This window comes from Bombina bombina, chromosome 5, assembly GCF_027579735.1.
Source record: "Bombina bombina isolate aBomBom1 chromosome 5, aBomBom1.pri, whole genome shotgun sequence".
NCBI classification, from domain to species: Eukaryota; Metazoa; Chordata; class Amphibia; order Anura; family Bombinatoridae; genus Bombina; species Bombina bombina.
The window spans coordinates 562,028,831-562,051,190 of record NC_069503.1 but is presented as its reverse complement, the minus strand read 5'-3'; the positions used below and the strand labels follow the sequence as shown (position 1 = coordinate 562,051,190).

Sequence of the window (22,360 nt, the reverse complement as noted above, 5' to 3'; positions counted from 1 at the left end):
GGAGTCCTTGCCCAATGTGCTTAGTGGTAAAGGCCTCATATGTATCACCTGCAAGTCTAAATAAAATAGGTGTGGTGGGGCACATTTGCATAGAACAGTAGCCATAAAAGACACCAATCAGCAGGTAGTGAATATGGGTAACATAAGCAACTAAGGTGTATTCCCAACTGTGTAGATAAGGCAGAGCAAACTAATAAAAAAACAACCTAAATAACAGTGTGTAAGAGTTAACCATGCAATTACATGGTAAAGTTTTCCTCTGTGAAAAGCACAATTGGGCAGAAAGGAGCTACTACCAGGTGGCAACCGGGCCATAGAACAAGCTATTGATGCTGCTGTTCGTTCCTGGCAGACTGCTTCTCATTCTGTTTTGCATATGTAAATATGACCCTGGGGATAGTCTCCCTAAGGGTGATGGGGGAAACCAGACGTGGACTCCTTGCCCAATGTGCTTAGAGGGATATGGCTGCACCTCACTGACGAGGCCCAAAGGAGGCCGAAACGATCGTCTGGGGTTGTCATGTTCCTTGTTCAGAGGAGAATTGCCTGGTATTTCGGGGCTGAACTGACCATGCCGGCGGGATCAGACTGATATACTACAGGACAGTTTACCTCTGTGAAAAGCACAATTGGGCAGAAAGAAGCTACTACCAGGTGGCAACCGGGCCATAGAACAAGCTATTGATGCTGCTGTTCGTTCCTGGCAGACTGCTTCTCATTCTGTTTTGCATATGTAAATATGACCCTGGGGATAGTCTCCCTAAGGGTGATGGGGGAAACCAGACGTGGACTTCTTGCCCAATGTGCTTAGAGGGATATGGCTGCACCTCACTGGCGAGGCCCAAAGGAGGCCGAAACGATCGTCTGGGGTTGTCATGTTCCTTGTTCAGAGGAGAATTGCCTGGTATTTCGGGGCTGAACTGACCATGCCGGCGGGATCAGACTGATATACTACAGGAAAGTTTTCCTCTGTGAAAAGCACAATTGGGCAGAAAGAAGCTACTACCAGGTGGCAACCGGGCCATAGAACAAGCTATTGATGCTGCTGTTCGTTCCTGGCAGACTGCTTCTCATTCTGTTTTGCATATGTAAATATGACCCTGGGGATAGTCTCCCTAAGGGTGATGGGGGAAACCAGACGTGGACTCCTTGCCCAATGTGCTTAGAAGGATATGGCTGCACCTCACTGACGAGGCCCAAAGGAGGCCGAAACGATCGTCTGGGGTTGTCATGTTCCTTGTTCAGAGGAGAATTGCCTGGTATTTCGGGGCTGAACTGACCATGCCGGCGGGATCAGACTGATATACTACAGGAAAGTTTTCCTCTGTGAAAAGCACAATTGGGCAGCAAGAAGCTACTACCAGGTGGCAACCGGGCCATAGAACAAGCTATTGATGCTGCTGTTCGTTCCTGGCAGACTGCTTCTCATTCTGTTTTGCATATGTAAATATGACCCTGGGGATAGTCTCCCTAAGGGTGATGGGGGAAACCAAACGTGGAGTCCTTGCCCAATGTGCTTAGAGGGATATGGCTGCAACTCACTGACGAGGCCCAAAGGAGGCCGAAACGATCGTCTGGGGTTGTCATGTTCCTTGTTCAGAGGAGAATTGCCTGGTATTTCGGGGCTGAACTGACCATGCCGGCGGGATCAGACTGATATACTACAGGACAGTTTACCTCTGTGAAAAGCACAATTGGGCAGAAAGAAGCTACTACCAGGTGGCAACCGGGCCATAGAACAAGCTATTGATGCTGCTGTTCGTTCCTGGCAGACTGCTTCTCATTCTGTTTTGCATATGTAAATATGACCCTGGGGATAGTCTCCCTAAGGGTGATGGGGGAAACCAGACGTGGACTTCTTGCCCAATGTGCTTAGAGGGATATGGCTGCACCTCACTGGCGAGGCCCAAAGGAGGCCGAAACGATCGTCTGGGGTTGTCATGTTCCTTGTTCAGAGGAGAATTGCCTGGTATTTCGGGGCTGAACTGACCATGCCGGCGGGATCAGACTGATATACTACAGGAAAGTTTTCCTCTGTGAAAAGCACAATTGGGCAGAAAGAAGCTACTACCAGGTGGCAACCGGGCCATAGAACAAGCTATTGATGCTGCTGTTCGTTCCTGGCAGACTGCTTCTCATTCTGTTTTGCATATGTAAATATGACCCTGGGGATAGTCTCCCTAAGGGTGATGGGGGAAACCAGACGTGGACTCCTTGCCCAATGTGCTTAGAAGGATATGGCTGCACCTCACTGACGAGGCCCAAAGGAGGCCGAAACGATCGTCTGGGGTTGTCATGTTCCTTGTTCAGAGGAGAATTGCCTGGTATTTCGGGGCTGAACTGACCATGCCGGCGGGATCAGACTGATATACTACAGGAAAGTTTTCCTCTGTGAAAAGCACAATTGGGCAGCAAGAAGCTACTACCAGGTGGCAACCGGGCCATAGAACAAGCTATTGATGCTGCTGTTCGTTCCTGGCAGACTGCTTCTCATTCTGTTTTGCATATGTAAATATGACCCTGGGGATAGTCTCCCTAAGGGTGATGGGGGAAACCAAACGTGGAGTCCTTGCCCAATGTGCTTAGAGGGATATGGCTGCACCTCACTGACGAGGCCCAAAGGAGGCCGAAACGATCGTCTGGGGTTGTCATGTTCCTTGTCCAGAGGAGAATTGCCTGGTATTTCGGGGATGAACTGGCCATGCCGGCGGGATCAGACTGATATACTACAGGAAAGTTTTCCTCTGTGAAAAGCACAATTGGGCAGAAAGAAGCTACTACCAGGTGGCAACCGGGCCATAGAACAAGCTATTGATGCTGCTGTTCGTTCCTGGCAGACTGCTTCTCATTCTGTTTTGCATATGTAAATATGACCCTGGGGATAGTCTCCCTAAGGGTGATGGGGGAAACCAGACGTGGACTCCTTGCCCAATGTGCTTAGAGGGATATGGCTGCACCTCACTGACGAGGCCCAAAGGAGGCCGAAACGATCGTCTGGGGTTGTCATGTTCCTTGTTCAGAGGAGAATTGCCTGGTATTTCGGGGCTGAACTGACCATGCCGGCAGGATCAGACTGATATACTACAGGAAAGTTTTCCTCTGTGAAAAGCACAATTGGGCAGAAAGAAGCTACTACCAGGTGGCAACCGGGCCATAGAACAAGCTATTGATGCTGCTGTTCGTTCCTGGCAGACTGCTTCTCATTCTGTTTTGCATATGTAAATATGACCCTGGGGATAGTCTCCCTAAGGGTGATGGGGGAAACCAGACGTGGACTCCTTGCCCAATGTGCTTAGAGGGATATGGCTGCACCTCACTGACGAGGCCCAAAGGAGGCCGAAACGATCGTCTGGGGTTGTCATGTTCCTTGTTCAGAGGAGAATTGCCTGGTATTTCGGGGCTGAACTGACCATGCCGGCGGGATCAGACTGATATACTACAGGAAAGTTTTCCTCTGTGAAAAGCACAATTGGGCAGAAAGAAGCTACTACCAGGTGGCAACCGGGCCATAGAACAAGCTATTGATGCTGCTGTTCGTTCCTGGCAGACTGCTTCTCATTCTGTTTTGCATATGTAAATATGACCCCGGGGATAGTCTCCCTAAGGGTGATGGGGGAAACCAGACGTGGACTTCTTGCCCAATGTGCTTAGAGGGATATGGCTGCACCTCACTGACGAGGCCCAAAGGAGGCCGAAACGATCGTCTGGGGTTGTCATGTTCCTTGTTCAGAGGAGAATTGCCTGGTATTTCGGGGCTGAACTGACCATGCCGGCGGAATCAGACTAATATACTACAGGAAAGTTTTCCTCTGTGAAAAGCACAATTGGGCAGAAAGAAGCTACTACCAGGTGGCAACCGGGCCATAGAACAAGCTATTGATGCTGCTGTTCGTTCCTGGCAGACTGCTTCTCATTCTGTTTTGCATATGTAAATATGACCCTGGGGATAGTCTCCCTAAGGGTGATGGGGGAAACCAGACGTGGACTCCTTGCCCAATGTGCTTAGAGGGATATGGCTGCACCTCACTGACGAGGCCCAAAGGAGGCCGAAACGATCGTCTGGGGTTGTCATGTTCCTTGTTCAGAGGAGAATTGCCTGGTATTTCGGGGCTGAACTGACCATGCCGGCGGGATCAGACTGATATACTACAGGAAAGTTTTCCTCTGTGAAAAGCACAATTGGGCAGAAAGAAGCTACTACCAGGTGGCAACCGGGCCATAGAACAAGCTATTGATGCTGCTGTTCGTTCCTGGCAGACTGCTTCTCATTCTGTTTTGCATATGTAAATATGACCCTGGGGATAGTCTCCCTAAGGGTGATGGGGGAAACCAGACGTGGACTCCTTGCCCAATGTGCTTAGAGGGATATGGCTGCACCTCACTGACGAGGCCCAAAGGAGGCCGAAACGATCGTCTGGGGTTGTCATGTTCCTTGTTCAGAGGAGAATTGCCTGGTATTTCGGGGCTGAACTGACCATGCCGGCGGGATCAGACTGATATACTACAGGAAAGTTTTCCTCTGTGAAAAGCACAATTGGGCAGAAAGAAGCTACTACCAGGTGGCAACCGGGCCATAGAACAAGCTATTGATGCTGCTGTTCGTTCCTGGCAGACTGCTTCTCATTCTGTTTTGCATACAGTACATAATACTTCTATCGACCATTTCTTTGTTCTCACGCCCGAGACACGAAACATTTGAGGCATGATGGTGAAACAGGGACCAAAGTAGGATATGTCTCATGCTGTGTCTAGAATGCCAAGAACAAACAAGCAGGATTGTAATATCAACATTTATCCACATAACACAACATAAACGTACAATAACTGGTAAATAATGGACAAACATTTGAATGACAACATTTTGCAGGCTCACGTGAAAATGGGATGCAGTCCGTGACATCCGTGAGCCAACCTTTTTCAAAAGTTGAGAAGGAGTGATTCCCACATTCCTCCGAAGCAGATCATTCAGTGAGTAGGTGACAAGAGACAGATGGGGAATTAAAAATAAATCTTTAAAAGCCATAGCGTTATACAATTGCCACACAAATGGCATTAGCAGAGATTCAGGTGGCGTCCGGATGATCCTCTGTGGCAAGGTAACTCTGCAAGGCCTTAGGGGAGTAGAAGATCTTAGGTCCCGATGCGGTTTGGAGTCAAAGTTTAGCAGGAAACAGCAATGCCACCTGACGGCCCTGCTCGTGAAGATGGGAACATAGTGGAGCAAACTCTTTTCTTTGCTTGGTGACTTCAGCTGAGTAGCCTAGAACCTTCATACAAGACCTCTTTATGCGCTCTGTAAGCTCTAAGGATTTTGATTTTTTTTTCTTGGTTTCATTTTGGAATGCTCCAGGGTACGATCAGGGCCCACCCGATGAGCCCTCCCAACATCAATGCGTAGTATGTATGGGGACAACCCAAGCAATCTAGGGAAAGTCAGGACAGTAAACTCCAATAGATATTTTCATTTTACCGATTCCGGGACACCCACTATACGCAGGTTATTGCACCTGCTCCTGTTCTCTAGGTCATCTATGCGGTCCTGCAAATGTTGATTTTCTTTGCGGAGCTGTCTTAACAAAGTATCTGAGGTTGTTTGCCTGTCTTCCACCTCCGATATACGAGTTTCTGCTGTATTAAGACGAGAGGAGAACTGGCTGATCTCACTTGTTAAAGTATCCATCCCTGCTTGCAACTAATCCATTTTAGGATGAAAGAATTACTTTAGTTCCGGTAAATGATTGCTAGTAGACCTAGCGCAAGTATATATACCTACGTCTGCCTTCAATAGGTCTCCTAGTAGACCTTGTGAATATCAATAGTACAAGTGAGTGAAGCGAGTGCCTAAGAGGCTGAGGTGAGTGTATGAAATAGCACAGTTTAACTATAACAGTATTAATACAAAGTACAAATGAAGCTAAAATTCATGGATCCATGAATAACATATTAAAATGTCAACATAAAATGCATATATTTAAAATTATGGTGATCATAAACATATATAAAAAACAACAATCTTCACATATGATTGGGGAAACAATGGCTTGTACAAATGTTGATGGTATCAATTTAATAGAAAAAATGTCCCAATTAAGGTGTTGTGGTAAGTGTCCCAATTAAGATGTTGGGGTAAGCATTATCCCAATAAAATTGTCCCAATAAAGTATGTCCGATTTAGAATGTTCAATGAGAAAAAAGTGATGATGTGAAAAAATATAAATCCCAAAATATTCCAATGTTAAAATAGTGAAACTAGTGAAGGAAAAGTGACAGATGGTTGTCAAAAAAAAAATCACAAAAAGATGACTAAAAATCCAACTGCAAGAAGTGAAAAAATAGATAGTGAAAAATAAATAAAAATGGGTAAAAAAAATATGTGGGAGGGGAGTGGAAGTGGTGAGCTTCAAGTGTCTTCTGTTAGTGAAATCCCATCTGTGAGTGTGAAAGTCTCCTGAATATTCCTGTGAAAAAAGGGCAATACTGCAAAATATATAAAACACCTTGTATCAGAAGATTGCTTACCAGATATATATCGCCTTTTTCAAGTCTTCACATATACAGTGGGTATACTGTTAAATTTGCACTGCAGTGCAGAGCCCCTTCTCAGCACAGTCGGATGCCCAAATAAGAGTTATGTGAGGAGATCCAGTTATGTGTTTTTCTCCTTTATTCCCTAGAGAGGATTGTGGGGAGCTATGCAGTCCAGGGTAACGCCTTGTATGCTATTTCATGGCCCCTCTGAGTGGAAATGCCTCTCACTCCCTATCCCAAACTCCACAGAGCGTCCGGCCAGAGCTGATGTGTGAGCGTTGTCAGTTACTGCTGGCAAGCTCTTTTTCAGGGTGAGCGGATCACTCACTCCAAATGCAAAGAGGCGCATGGTAAGCCCAATCCTGGACTCACAATTTTAAGTTGATGCAGCCCCGCTATAGCTGCACTGAAGACGCCTAGTGGGTTGTTTAGTCACCGCTGCTCCTCAGTTATCTAGTGGTACTTCAATTAGGCAGAATTATGGATTTGCACTTTTCCTTCATGCTGCAACCTTCTGCCACTTGGGTTGCGGCGTAGCGGTAGTGGCGACCGGGGGCTAGGGCAGATGGCGTGCCCTGCACAAATAAAGGATCCACTGGCGATGACCAAGACCTAGTCTCCCAATAAGATATGGCTTGTGGGGGTCTGGATGGTCGCAGTAGAAAGGTAGTTATTTGAGTTTTGTGAAAGGAGCTCTTACCAACTGCTTCCACCCAGAAGTCCCACCCACCGGAAGTCCCATTTTGAAAAAATATTTTATTATTTCTCTGCCCTCCTCCCCAACCCCACTGGAAGCTTGATTTTTTCTAACCGATCTTGTATACATAGCTTTTCGATAACCAGTATAACAGTAAGTATTGGAATTTACTGTATAAATGTGGTTACAAAAGGAAAAAGCAAGTATTTCAAATGACAACATAAATTTCAACAATTTAATACACAACAGCAGGTAAAATGGGTCATTGGGAACATATTAAAGGGGGAAACAATTTACAGAACACTGCCCCTTTAATTTACAGTAGTCTAGATTTATTAAGGCTATTTTTGTAAGTACAGAATTTTGTGTTGTCGTGACAATAACATATATATTTGTGGATTTGAGGTTGAGAAATCAATGGCATTAATTATTTTAAGGAAAAACATTACTGTTTAACTATTTGAGCTTTGACATTATGGGTATATATTACGTGTGTATATGATGTGTAATATGTATGCATTAAACTGTAAAAAAAAATAAGTATACATTTGTTATGTTAATTTATTGTACAAAAGGTGTTTTTTGAGTTTGCTACGGTTTAGAAACAAGATTAAATGGTCGAGGCTATTTCTGGTCACGTTAGTGCATTCTGAAACATTTCTCACACTGTAAGACTTGTTTTTAAAAAGGCACCATTTATATAGATATAATTTGTGTGGATTTCTCACAGAAAAATGATTCCCGGCAGCGGTACTTAAATGTGAGCAGCATCTAAATGTCTGACAGCAGCTCAAGGTTGTCAAATAACTAATAATAACATCCTCTATGGCTGTAATGAAATTTCCAACCTATATTGAACTAGTGATTACTATGATTTGCATTCAGATTTTTTAAATGCCAAACTATTAGAACTGCAAGTCTCTCATCTTGAATTTCAATACAGGTCCAGATCAAGTGCTTAGTAAAATGTATGCATTTAAAGATCTTACAAATAATTAATTACTTTAATGATATTATGTGGGCCAAACTGCAAAATATCTCTCAAATTCCCCAGTTTAGTAAGATGATTGATTTAATTAACAATAGTGTTACTATTTTCTCAATTATTAAAATAAAACATTAATTAGCATTACATGTGTGTATACAGACATTTCTAAAATGTAAATTTATTTTTGCTATTCTTCTGCCTATAGGTAGAAAAGTCTGGTTTAATTTGTCATCCACCATGGAAGCTTAAGATTATTCAACTATTTGAAACCCAGAGAGTAAGGCATGGTATGATGACTCTAGGACCAAGCGGGGCAGGAAAAACTACTTGTATTCATACACTGATGAAGGCAATGACAGGTAACATATGAAAAATGGCATTTATTTAACCATCATGTATTCTGTTAAACATGGGGATAATACTGAATTGAGGTATATGGATGAGACATGTAATAACTGTGAAGATGTTAAAGGGGCAGTCTACTCCAGAATTGTTATTGTTTAAAAAGATAGATAATCCCTTTATTACCCATTCCCCAGTTTTGCATAACCAACACAGTTATATTAATATAATTTTTATTTCTGTGATTACCTTGTATCTAAGCCTCTGCTGACTGCCCCCTTATTTTAGTTCTTTTGACAAACTTCAATTTTAGCCAATCAGTGCTGACTCCTAGGTAATTCCATGGGCGTGAGCACAATGTTATCTGTATGGCACACATGAACTAATGCCCCATAGCAATGAAAAACTGTTAAAATGCCCTTAGATAAGAGGGGGCCTTCAAGGGCTTAGAAATAAGCATATGAGCCTACCTAGGTATAGCTTTCAACAAAGAATACCAAGAGAACAAAGAAAAGGTGATGATAAAAGTAAATTTGAAAGTTGTTTAAAATCGCATGCCCTATCTGAATCTTAATTTAATTTTGACTAGACTGTCCCTTTAACACTAAATTGCACATGATGATTACTCATCACTTCTTAGTGGCAGTAGAGGGATCCTCCTCACAGGGAGAGAAAAATCAGCATTTAGGACATGTTCGGGATTAGAAGGTAGATACCCCTCACTGGGAAATCTAGAACCATTAACGAGACACATTTTAGATTTAAATTACCATTAAGCAGGATGCCTCTAGAGATAAGGGTAGATGAGTTTCTTAATACTTCCCCAAAGTTTCTGAGGGCTGACAGGGAGCAGTGTCAAATCTTGCAGTAATGCCACTGAATTAACCACCTAGCTGTGTGCTCCACATTTATAAAGAAGCCATGTTAGAGCAACTTAAAATAAATACTACTGAACACCCTCATATGATAAGTGATCCCTTGAGAGGATGATTTTGATTTTGATGCAGATGAGACACCCCAAGATCCAACATCAAGCCTTCTTCCGTTTCTATAAACAGAAGGAATGTATTAATAGTTGTTAGAGGCTGTGTATCCTGTTTGAACTTGAAACCTGAGACCAGATTTTTATCCTGACAAGTAAAGTGTTGGGTAGAGCGGCTTAAACACACAGGCATTCCTGAAAAACTCATATTTGGAACTACAGAGTGGTTAAGTTCTAGAAGCTGAGACATGGATCCATTGACTCCTATTTAGAGTGGCAAAGTAAGGTTTAAACCTGTTAGTTTGTTTAAGGGGGTAAGCATACTGTTTCATCAGAGGTCTATCAGTAACTGATTCTCCTGGAGTAGTATTCCACTTATGCTGCCTCAGATATTTAGTACTGGGTTCATGATCTGAAACCATAGTCTTCGTTCAGGTTAGACAAGTTCTCACTGTTTTTAGGAGCCTTGTCTACCATGACAGAGCAACAACTGGAATGTGGGCTAACCCTTTTACCAGTTGATACAACTGCTTCTGTTATAAACCTTGTTTTTATTTCCACTCCAAAAAAGTTTCTAACCAAAAGGACCTACTGGACCACTTCAACATACAAATAACCAGGTCATCTTATCTGTTATTGCCTACAGGCTGATCTCCAAGTGCTAACAACTAAAAAAATGTCTGTCCTGAGTGTAAGGTTTACGGTGAAGCATATTATACAGAATTAGCTTATGAGAATGTGAACTGTTTTGAAATTGACTTTTATCAAGCTTAACTAAGGGACTCCAGTGTTATTGCAGATCCCCACTTAGTTTCTCATTCAGCCTCTGCCTCCCTGAAATGAATAGTGAAAATGTGTGTAAGAAACTTTCAGTACCATCTGCCTCTCAAGGACTGAGGCACAGGTTAGGGAAGAAGAAAAGTTTGTACAACCAGTTTCCTGGTTAATGTGTTACTAGATAATAATATAGGTGATATAGTTGGCCAGTTCTTAAAGCACAATGTATAGGTTTTTACCCACAGTCATACAACATATAAATGTATCACCTTCGTTTATCAATCCAATGAGGATGTTCTCCCGAAATATATATTTTTTGAAAAGTTGTCATGAAATTGGCATTAGGAAAGTACAAGGGTGATATGGACAAATCTGACCACGAAAACAAAATAATATAGGAGCGGGGTAAATTTACCAATATCTGGGGATCCAGATAACCTGATAGACCAGCCACCAAGATACCTATATAAATGGATCATCTAAAAAAATATACAAAGAAAAATCTAGTGTACAATGTCTCTTTAAAGGATACATTATCTACACATTGCATTCCTTACACAGAATAATTACTACAATGTAATGTAACTATTTGTACTGTTATAGTTAACTTTTAAGGGCTGAATAAAATAAATAAATGTTTATTAATTTAGAGAAACAAAGGCCTAAATATGCAGTAATATTATTCATCTATTATGCTAGTTGGTCTTTAAATTATATTTATATTTACTATGTTTTGCTAAAATCACATGCACAGGATTGCTAAACTTTAATTTGTTAATTTTGACAGATTGTGGGGAACCACACAGGGAAATGAGAATGAACCCCAAAGCAATTACAGCTCCTCAGATGTTTGGTCGCCTTGATGTGGCTACTAATGATTGGACGGATGGCATTTTTTCTACCTTATGGAGAAAAACCCTTCGTGCTAAAAGAGGTATAACAATGCACTTTTCTAAAGAGGTTACAGAAAAACACAATTAATAATTTTGTGTGATTATTATATAATATAACTTCTAAATATCATTAAATATATATGGTAAAAAAATATCAGTTTTATACAAATATTTTACATGTTTTGTGCTTATTTTTAAGTAATCCTTATCCGAATCATCCTTATTTGTTACTATAATATATGTTGATAATCTGTCTTAACTGATTTATTATTGTACATAAATATTTAATATTTAAGTACATCTAGCAGTTTATCAATGTTTCAAACAATTAGGGCCAGGTTACAAGTGGTACGTTTATCACTTTCGGTTGCACGCAAACACCATTGGAAGTAAAGCTTTTAACACGGCTGAGTTAGCACGTGTATTACAAGTTGAAAGTAAAATGTTTGCACGCGAGCAAAACCCTAACTCTAATAATAGCGCAACAATTGTAATCTGGCCCTTAGTCCTGCATGTTTACAATAACCAAGGACTATACTACCTTTATATTATAGTTATTAATATGTATAGTTGTGTGATAAATTATTTTATTATACGTTATTTGTAGCACAATTTAATATATATTGATTTTAAAAATGTACAAGGAGACACACACATAATTAATACGTTTTTTCATAAGAGTCAGTCTCAAAAAGAGACTAAGCAACCTATACGTTGGCAGAGATATATATATAATGTTACAACATAGCATATTTACACACAAATGCATACAGTATTGTTAAAATAAAAAATAAAAAATTATGGTTGAACAATGTGCTACTTCCTGCGGCAATATGACTATGAAGCAGATAATTTGTGGGAGCTCCCTTGCATGGCTTCAGAGCTTACATGGTACTTTCTTGTATATTTCATTCTAATGTGCAGTTATTGAGTAACAAAATGTCTGAATTGCAATTGTTTGTTCAATCGACAAAGGACTTTCTTCTACAAAATACGACAAGTCCACGGATTTCATCCTTACTTGTGGCGCCTTATCTGGATGATATTCTGATTCAGGCGTCAACTTATCATTTGACAAAATCTCACACGGAAATAGTATTGTCTTTCCTGAGAACTCACGGTTGGAAGGTGAACATAGAAAAGAGTTCATTAATTCCACGGACAAGGGTTCCCTTCTCGGTAGACATGAAAATATTTCTGACGGAGGTCAGAAAAACAAAGGCCTAGATTTAGAGTTTGGCGTTAGCCATCAAAAGCAGCGTTAAGGGGTCCTAACACTGCTTTTTACCGCCCGCTGGTATTTAGAGTCAGACAGGAAAGGGTCTACCGCTCACTTTCTTTCCGCGACTCCAGGCTACCGCAGATCCCCTTACGTCAATTGCGTATCCTATCTTTTTAATGGGATTTGCCTAACGCTGGTATTTGGAGTCTTGGAAGAAGTGGAGCCTCTACCGACAAGACTCCAACCGCAAAAAAAGTCCGTAGTTAAGAGCTTTATGGGCTAATGCCGGAACATAAAGCTCTTAACTACTGTGCTATAAAGTACACTAACACCCATAAACTACCTATGTACCCCTAAACCTAGGCCCCCCACATCGCAAACCCTCTAATAAAATGTTTTAACCTCTAATCTGCCGACCAGACACCGCCGCCACCTACATTATAGCTATGAACCCCTAATCTGCTGCCCCTAACATCGCCGACACCTATATTATATTTATTAACCCCTAATCTGCCCACCCCCAACGTCGCCGCTACCTAACTACACTTACTAACCCCTAATCTGCCGACCGGACCTCACCGCCACCATAATAAATGTATTAACCCCTAAACCGCCGCACTCCCGCCTCGCAAACACTATAATAAATTGTATTAACCCCTAATCTGCCCTCCTTAACACCGCCGCCACCTACCTACAATTATTAACCCCTAATCTCCCGTCCGCAACTTTGCCGCTACTATAATAAAGTTATTAACCCCTAAACCTAAGTCTAACCCTAACACCCCCCTAACATAAATATAATTTAAATAAAACAACATAATATTCCTATAATTAAATAAATTATTCCTATTTAAAACTAAATACTTACCTAGAAAATAAACCATAAGATAGCTACAATATAACTAATAATTACATTGTAGCTATTTTAGGATTTATATTTATTTTACAGGCAACTTTGTATTTATTTTAACTAGGTACAATAGCTATTAAATAGTTAATAACTATTTAATAGCTACCTAGTTAAAATAAGTACAAAATTACCTGTAAAATAAACCCTATCCTAAGTTACAAATACACCTAACACTACACTATCATTAAATTAATTAAATAAATTACCTACAATTAGCTAAACTAAAATACAATTAAATAAACTAATCTATAATACAAAAACAAACAAACACTAAATTACAGAAAATAAAAAAATATTACAAGAAGTTTAAACTAATTACACCTAATCTAAGCCCCCTAATAAAATAAAAAAGCCCCCCAAAATAATAAAATGCCCTACCCTATTCTAAATTACAAAAGTAATCAGCTCTTTTAAAAGCCCTTAAAAGGGCTTTTTGCGGGGCAGTGCCCCAAAGTAATCAGCTCTTTTACCTGTAAAAAAAAATACAACCCCCCCAAAATTAAAACTCACCACCCACATACCCCTACTCTAACCCACCCAAACCCCCCTTAAAAAATCCTAACGCTAACCCCCTGAAGATCTCCCTACCTTGAGTCGTCTTCACCCAACCGGGCCGAAATCTTCATCCAAGGTGCGCAGAGGAGGTCTTTCATCTGGTAGAAGTCTTCATCCAGGCGGCGTCTTCAATCTTCATCCATCCGGAGCGGAGCCATCTTCCAAGGAGCCGACGCAAAGCCATCCTCTTCATCCGGAGTCTTCTAACACAATGACGGTACCTTTAAGTGACGTCATCCAAGGATTCTATCAGCCAATCGGAATTAAGGTAGGAAAAATCTGATTGGCTGATTCAGTCAGCCAATCAGATTGAAGTTCAATCCGATTGGCTGATCCAATCAGCCAATCGTATTGAGCTCGCATTCTATTGGCTGATTGGAAGGACCTCCTCTGCGCACCTTGGATGAAGATTTCGGCCCTGTTGGGTGAAGATGACTCAAGGTAGGGAGATCTTCAGGGGGTTAGCGTTAGGTTTTTTAAGGGGGGTTTGGGTGGGTTAGAGTAGGGGTATGTGGGTGGTGGGTTTTAATGTTGGGGGGGTTGTATTTTTTTTACAGGTAAAAGAGCTGATTACTTTGGGGCAATGCCCTTTTAAGGGCTGGTAAAAGAGCTGATTACTTTTGTAATTTAGAATAGGGCATTTTATTATTTTAGGGGGCTTTTTTATTTTATTTGGGGGCTTAGATTAGGTGTAATTAGTTTAAACTTCTTGTAATATTTTTTTATTTTCTGTAATTTAGTGTTTGTTTTTGTATTATAGATTAGTTTATTTAATTGTATTTTAGTTTAGCTAATTGTAGGTAATTTATTTAATTAATTTAATGATAGTGTAGTGTTAAGTGTATTTGTAACTTTGGTTAGGATTTATTTTACAGGTAATTTTGTACTTATTTTAACTAGGTAGCTATTAAATAGTTATTAACTATTTAATAGCTATTGTACCTAGTTATAATAAATACAAAGTTGCCTGTAAAATAAATATAAATCCTAAAATAGCTATAATTATTAGTTATATTGTAGCTATCTTATGGTTTATTTTCTAGGTAAGTATTTAGTTTTAAATAGGAATAATTTATTTAATAATAGTAAATTTATTTCGTTTAATTAAAATTATATTTAACTTAGGGGGTGTTAGGGTTAGGGTTAGACTCAGGTTTAGGGGTTAATAACTTTATTATAGTAGCGGCGACGTTGCAGGCGGGAGATTAGGGGTTAATAATTGTAGGTAGGTGGCGGCGATGTTAGGGAGGGCAGATTAGGGGTTAATACAATTTATTATAGTGTTTGCGAGGTGGGAATGCGGCGGTTTAGGGGTTAATACATTTATTATAGTGGCGGCGAGGTCCGGTCAGCAGATTAGGGGTTAGGTAGTGTAGGTAGGTGGCGGCGACGTTGGGGGGGGGCAGATTAGGGGTTAATAAATATAATATAGGTGTCGGCGATGTTAGGGGCAGTAGATTAGGGGTTTCATAGCTATAATGTAGGTGGCGGCGGTGTTAATATTATAATGTAGGTGTCAGCGATAGTGGGGGCGGCAGATTAGGGGTTAAGAAGTGTAAGATTAGGGGTGTTTAGACTCTGGGTTCATGTTAGGGTGTTAGGTGTAGACTTAGAGAGTGTTTCCCCATAGGAAACAATGGGGCTGCGTTAGGAGCTGAACGCTGCTTTTTTGCAGGTGTTAGGTTTTTTTTTCAGCCAGCTCAGCCCCATTGTTTCCTATGGGGATATTGTGCACGAGCATGTTTTTCCAGCTTACCGCTACCATAGGCAACGCTGGTATTGAGAGTTGAAATGGAGCTAAATTATGATCTACGCTCCCTTTTCTGAGCCTAACGCAGCCACTCAGACAACTCTAAATACCAGTGTTGTCTTAAGGGTGCGCTGGGAAAAAAAGCAGCGTTAGCACCGCGGGTCTTTACCGACAAAACTCTAAATCTAGGCGAAAGATTCTAAATACTTGCCGAGCACTTCAGTCCATTCCTCGGCCATCAGTGGCTCAGTGTATGGAGGTCATTGGATTCATGGTAGCGGCAATGGACATCATTCCGTTTGCCCGCTTTCATCTCAGACCACTGCAGCTGTGCATGCTTGGACAGTGGAATGGGGACTATGCGAATTTATCTCCTCAGATAAATCTGGATCAAGAGACCAGAGACTCTCTTCTTTGGTGGTTGTCGTCGGATCATCTGTCCCAGGGGACATGTTTCCGCAGACCCTCGTGGGTGATAGTGACAACGGACACCAGTCTTCTGGGCTGGGGTGCAGTCTGGAATTCCCTGAAGGCTCAGGGTGTTTGGATTCAGGTGGAGTCTCTACTTCCAATCAATATTCTGGAACTGAGAGCAATATTCAATGCGCTGCAGGCATGGCCTCAGTTGGCTTCAGCCAAATTCATCAGATTCCAGTTGGACAACATCACGACTGTGGCATATATCAATCATCAGGGGGAACAAGGAGTTCCTTAGAGATGATAATCCGATGGGCGGAGGCCCACGCTTGTTATCTGTCGGCAATCTACATCCCAGGAGTAGAAAACTGGGAAGTGGATTTTCTAAGTCGTCAGACTTTTCATCCGGTGGAGTGGGAACTCCATCCGGAAGTGTTTGCTTCATTGATTCACAAATGGGGAAGACCAGAACTGGATCTGATGGCATTTCATCAGAATGCCAAGCTTCCACGTTACGGATCCAGGTCAACGGATCCCCAGGCCGAACTGATAGATGCCTTGGCAGTGCCTTGGTCGTTCAGCCTAGCTTATGTGTTTTCACCGTTTCCTCTCCTTCCACGCGTGATTGCTTGAATCAAACAGGAGAGAGCTTCAGTAATCCTGATAGCGCCTGCGTGGCCACGTAGGACTTGGTATGCGGATTTAGTGGACATGTCCTCTCTGACTCCGTGGAAACTTCCTTTGAGACAGGACCTTCTCATTCAAGGTCCTTTCCAACAACCAAATCTAGTTTCTCTGCAGCTGACTGCGTGGAGATTGAACGCTTGATTTTATCTAAGCGAGGATTCTCCAATTCGGTCATTGATACTTTGATACAGGCTTGAAAGCCTGTCACTAGAAAAATCTATCATAAGATATGGCATAAATATCTTTATTGGTGTGAATCCAAGGGTTACTCATGGAGTAAAATTAGGATTCCCAGGATTCTGTCTTTTCTCCAAGAAGGATTGGAGAAAGGGTTATCAGCAAGTTCTTTAAAGGGACAAATTTCCGCTTTGTCAATTTTGCTTCACAAACTTTTGGCAGATGTGCCAGATGTTCAAGTCTTTTTGTCAGGCTCTAACTAGAATTAAGCCTGTATTTAGACCAATTACTCCTCCCTGGAGTTTGAATTTAGTTTGAGTTCTTCAAGGGGTTCCATTTGAACCCATGCATTCCATAGATATTAAATTGTTATCTTGGAAAGTTCTGTTTTTAGTTGATATTTCTTCTGCTCAAAGAGTTTCTTAGCTTTCAGCGTTGCAATGTGATTTGCCTTATCTCATATTTCATTCTGATAAGGTGGTTTTGCGTACCAAACCTGTATTTCTTCCTAAGGTTGTTTCCAATAAGAATATTAATCAGGAAATTGTTGTTCCTTCCTTGTGTCCTAATCCTTCTTCTAAGAAGGAGCGTCTGTTACATAACCTGGACGTGGTCCGTGCCTTGAAGTTTTACTTACAGGCGACTAAGGATTTCGTCAATCATCTTCTTTATATATAAAGACAAAATGTGTAGGTGTGAATGTGTGTGTGTGGGGTGGGTAGGTGTGTGTGCATGTGTAGGTAGGTAGGTGTGTGTATATATGTGTATTTTGGTGTGCCTGTGTGTCCCTAGGCTATGCTCCATGTCCAGGGGCCTCCTTTGATTGCAACAGAATAAGGAGGAGAATTTACATGTCGCCTTTAGACACTATTCCTCACACAGGATTTTTAAGAGTGTAAAACAAACTCCCTATTAAAGCACTAGAAGGTACAGTATCCTTTCAGATACTCAAAACACAGAGTGACTGATAAACCAAATTAAAACAGAAATACAGAGAGTCTCTAACTCAATCCAGTAAGTTCCTACTGTGCATCTGTACTATGCTTTATGTATACTGCTTTGATTGCCAATGCTGGTTTGTCCCTCTACAAAGCATATTAACAAATAAGAAAAGCTGTTAAAAAACAAAAACAAAAACAAAAAAAAAGTTTAAAACAATTCAAGGCAAAAAGATCAAGGGGCCGAATTATCAAGCTCCGAATAGAGCCTTTAGGAAACGGCAATTATGAAGCAGCGGTCTTAAAACTGCGGCTCCATAACTGGCCCACCTGCTCTGAGGCTGCGGACATCAATCCACCTGATCTAAAAATAATTCCTTATAAATGAGGTCAAATGCAAAAAACATTTTTCCCATTTACCCTAACATTAAAATATTTAAATTTGGAGCTTTATGCCTGGTTTCCGCACGAGCCTTCAGGCTCGCCGGAAACAGTAGTTATGAAGCAGCATTCTTAAAGGGACACTGAACCCAAAAATTTTGTTTTGTAATTCAGAAAGAGCATGCAATTTTAATCGACTTTCTAATTTACTCCTATTATCAATTTTTCTTTGTTCTCTTGCTATCTATTTGAAAAAGAAGGCATATATGCTTTTTTGGGTTCAGTACTCTGGACAGCAATTTTTTATTGGTGGACGAATTTATCCACCAATCAGCAAGGACAACCCAGGTTGTTTACCAAAAATGGGCCAGCATCTAAACTTACATTCTTGCATTTTAAATAAAGATACCAAGAGAATGAAGAAAATTTGATAATAGGAGTAAATTAGAAAGTTGCTTAAAATTTCATGCTCAATCTGAATCATGAAAGAACAATTTTGGGTACAGTGTCCCTTTAAGACTCCTTGACTGGTCCGCCTGCTCTGAGGCTGCGGACATCAATCCGCCCGATCCTATACAAATGGGCTGATTGACACCCCCTGCTAGAGGCCGATTGGCCGCAAATCTGCAGGGGGCGACATTGCACAAGCAGTTCACAAGAACTGCTTGTGCAATGATAAATGCCGACAGCGTATGCTGTCAGCATTCATCGATGTCTCTTGGACATGATCCGCTGAGCGAATCATGTCAGACAAGCAAAGCAGATGAACAAAACAAACATATACCCATGCACAGGCTAGAGAAATATTGCTTCAAAATTAATCCTCAAGGCCTAAAGTGTGATACAAGACCCCTATTATCCTCATTTCAACAATCTGTAGCAACAAAAATAGTGTGCAATCAGAATGAGCATTATTTGAACATCATGTCATTAAAGGGACACTGTACCCAATTTTTTTCTTTTGTAATTCATAAAGAGCATGCAATTTTAAGCAACTTTCTAATTTACTCCTATTATCAATTTTTCTTCGTTCTCTTGCTATCAGTATTTGAAAAAGAAGGCATCTAAGCTTTTTTTTGGTTTCAGTACTTTTGGACAGCACTTTTTTATTGGTGGATGAATTTATCCACCAATCAGCAAGGACAACCCAGGTTGTTCACCAAAAATGGGCCGGCATCTAAACTTACATTCTTGCATTTCAAATAAAGATACCAAGAGAATGAAGAAAATTTGATAATAGGAGTAAATTAGAAAGTTGCTTAAAATTTCATGCTCAATCTGAATCACGAAAGAAAAATTTTGGGTACAGTGTCCCTTTAATATTGGTAAAACAGAAATATTTTTGCATTGCAATATCTTTATTGAAAAGTAAAAATAAGAAAAGTGAACTATTCCTATTTTTTTTTAGCTATTTTTTAGTTATTTGTTGCAAAAAGATATAAGCCAAACTAAATCCCCATTCTAAGCACACACACACATATGTGTGTGAGTGTGTGTAAATTCCTATTTTAGTGTAATAGTTACAAGCTAAAGAGCTCTGGTGGCAGCTATGTGGTTAAATGCAGATGAGGAAACACAACTAACTAAAAGAGTTACAAAAATGGATTGCCCTTCACATAGAAACATAGATAGTGATGGCAGATAAGAGCCATAGGCCCAGCAAGTCTGCCCAATATTACCTTAAAGTATTAACTTATCTAGTTCGTAGGATAGCCTTATGCTTGTCCAAGGCATTTTTAAAGTCCCCCACAGTTTTTGTCATCACTCTTTCTGTAAAGAAGTGCTTCCTCAAATTACTCGTGAATCTACTGCCCTTCAACTTGAGATCATGACCCCTTGTTCTTGAATTTTCTATTTTATGTAAAATACCCACAGCCTCAGTTTTACTAAGCCCTTTAACGTACTTGAAAGTTGCTATCATATCACATATTTTCCTTCTCTCCTCTAAGCTATACATATTTAGGTAATTGAGCCTATCCTGGTAAGTTTTTTATTTTTTAGACTATGTACCATTTTGGTAGGCCTCCTTTGCACAGATTCAAGTTTGTTAATATCCTTCTGAAGATATGGCCTTCAGAACTGTACCCAATACTCAAGATGAGGCCTAACTAATGATCTGTAAAGTGGCATAAGAACCTTACTATTTCTGCTGCAAATACCTCTACCAATACATCCAAGCATTCTACTGGCCTTGCTCGCTGAAGTACTACAATGTTTACTAAATTTTAAATCATCTGAAATAATAATCCCCAAGTCCTGTTCCTTATTTGTAACAGTCAGTGAAGTGTCATTTACAGGTCAAGGAGCACTGGCCTCATTAATCAACAGAAGAGGTAATATAATTAGAGAAGCAGAGAGATAAAATAACAGACAGGGAACCTGGAATAGTACTGAACTGCAACACATTAAAGAGATTAACACAGCACGGGATGTTCTGAATGCTGCCCCTCTAACCTTAACCTGTATGATGAAGATTTAAACTCAGAGCACAGTGCAGCTGGTGATGAATATATATGTAGAGCCTTGTCTGATAATTTATATGTAGTTTGTATACGCTCTAAATATTATTAATTGTACATTGCTGATGAAATTATAGGATAATTTTATAATTATAGTGATCCATACTCCTGATATCTGTGGATCAAATATGTTGCACATACGCTTTGTATTTAATTATATTTTTATTGTAGTATAACATCAGCTGATGCGCGCATCATTGGTGGTATAGTAAGCGCGACCAATTGGTTAACACTGGTTGGGTTTTCATGTTGCTAAAGCAATGCTGGTGAATGTGCCAATGCGCTTCTAAGTATCTCTGGTGGCGCGAACAGCTGATGGATTTAGGTTAAGTTGTCACAGGTGATTAAAGGGTTTTTTAAAGGGGTTTCAAAATAATAAATCCAGCAGCACGGCAGCATATATATAACAAGAAGTTTATTTTTCTTCACATCAAATAGGTACAGCTCATGGAAAAAACGTTTATTCCGTGAGCTGTACCTATTTGATGTGAAGAAAAATAAACTTATTGTTATATATTTGCTGCGGTGCTGCTGGATTTATTATTTTGATTCGTCTATTGCAGTTGGTTTACAGCTTTTTTTCTGTCACTGCACTCGGCCCATGTGCATTCTCAACTTATCTGCCATATGGACTTGTGACGTCTGACGTCACTAGTGAGAGATAATCAGGAGTGCCCTATGGTGAGTTTGTAGCGGCCGCTTCAATAATTCCTATTTAAAGGGGTTTCTTTGTGCACTTAATTATGTCTGATTTGGCCTCCATTTGAAAAAAGCTCTGGTGTGAGCAGAAACATTATAGATTTGGGCCTGATTCGTTTGCTGTTGTATTTGAAGATTTATTCCCTGTGTCCGCCTGCTTTGTATCCATATAGGAGCTGCCGAACCAGGATACAATCTGAGTTTTTGTATGTTTAATAGTAGAGCACCGTGTTGAATTTGCTCGCATGTGCAATTCTTTAAGGATTTGGTGTATGTGTATGTATGTGTGTGTGTGTGTGTGTATATATATGTATATATATATATATATGTATATGTGTGTGTGTGTGTTAATTTCCTATTTTATTGTAATAGTTACAAGCTAAAGAGCTCTGGTGGCAGCAGTGTGGTTAAATGCAGTTTAGGAAACGCAACCAAATTAAAGAGTTAAGAAACGGGTTTGCCCTTCACAGGTCAGGGAGCACTTTTTCGTTATTCGTTATTCAAAATCTAATGGGGATTTCTATGTTACATAAAAACAAAGAAAAATATAAAAAATACGATTTGTGTCACTTAGTGACTACTATCCAAGTAAACCTCAGAGAAAGCAGAATCAAATGACATAAAACTTAGGACCCTAACTTGAGGATAGGACCCCCTGAATGTACTGCCCTTATTCACTCTAAAGTATGGAAAACATAAATTTTATAAACATCTGACCGATAAAAACTAGGCATTGTGACACTTAGTGACTACTACCCAAGTATACCCCAGACGAAGCAGAATCAAATTACACCAAAGTTAGGACTCTAAATTGGGGATAGGACCCTTCAAGAGCCCCCTGAATACACTGCCCCTATCCACTCTCATAGGTGATAATGCAAATACATACTTCGTATAA

At 40.5% G+C, this 22,360-nt stretch overlaps 1 protein-coding gene across 1 annotated transcript in view; it reads left to right on the top strand.

The window, feature by feature from the left end:
- Positions 1 to 22,360, top strand: part of DNAH5 (dynein axonemal heavy chain 5) — a 1,563,391-nt gene that overhangs the window by 1,128,664 nt on the left and 412,367 nt on the right. Inside the window, 2 exon segments of the mRNA XM_053715797.1 lie at positions 8,419 to 8,572; positions 11,102 to 11,248. Coding sequence (XP_053571772.1) covers positions 8,419 to 8,572; positions 11,102 to 11,248 — 301 coding nt within the window.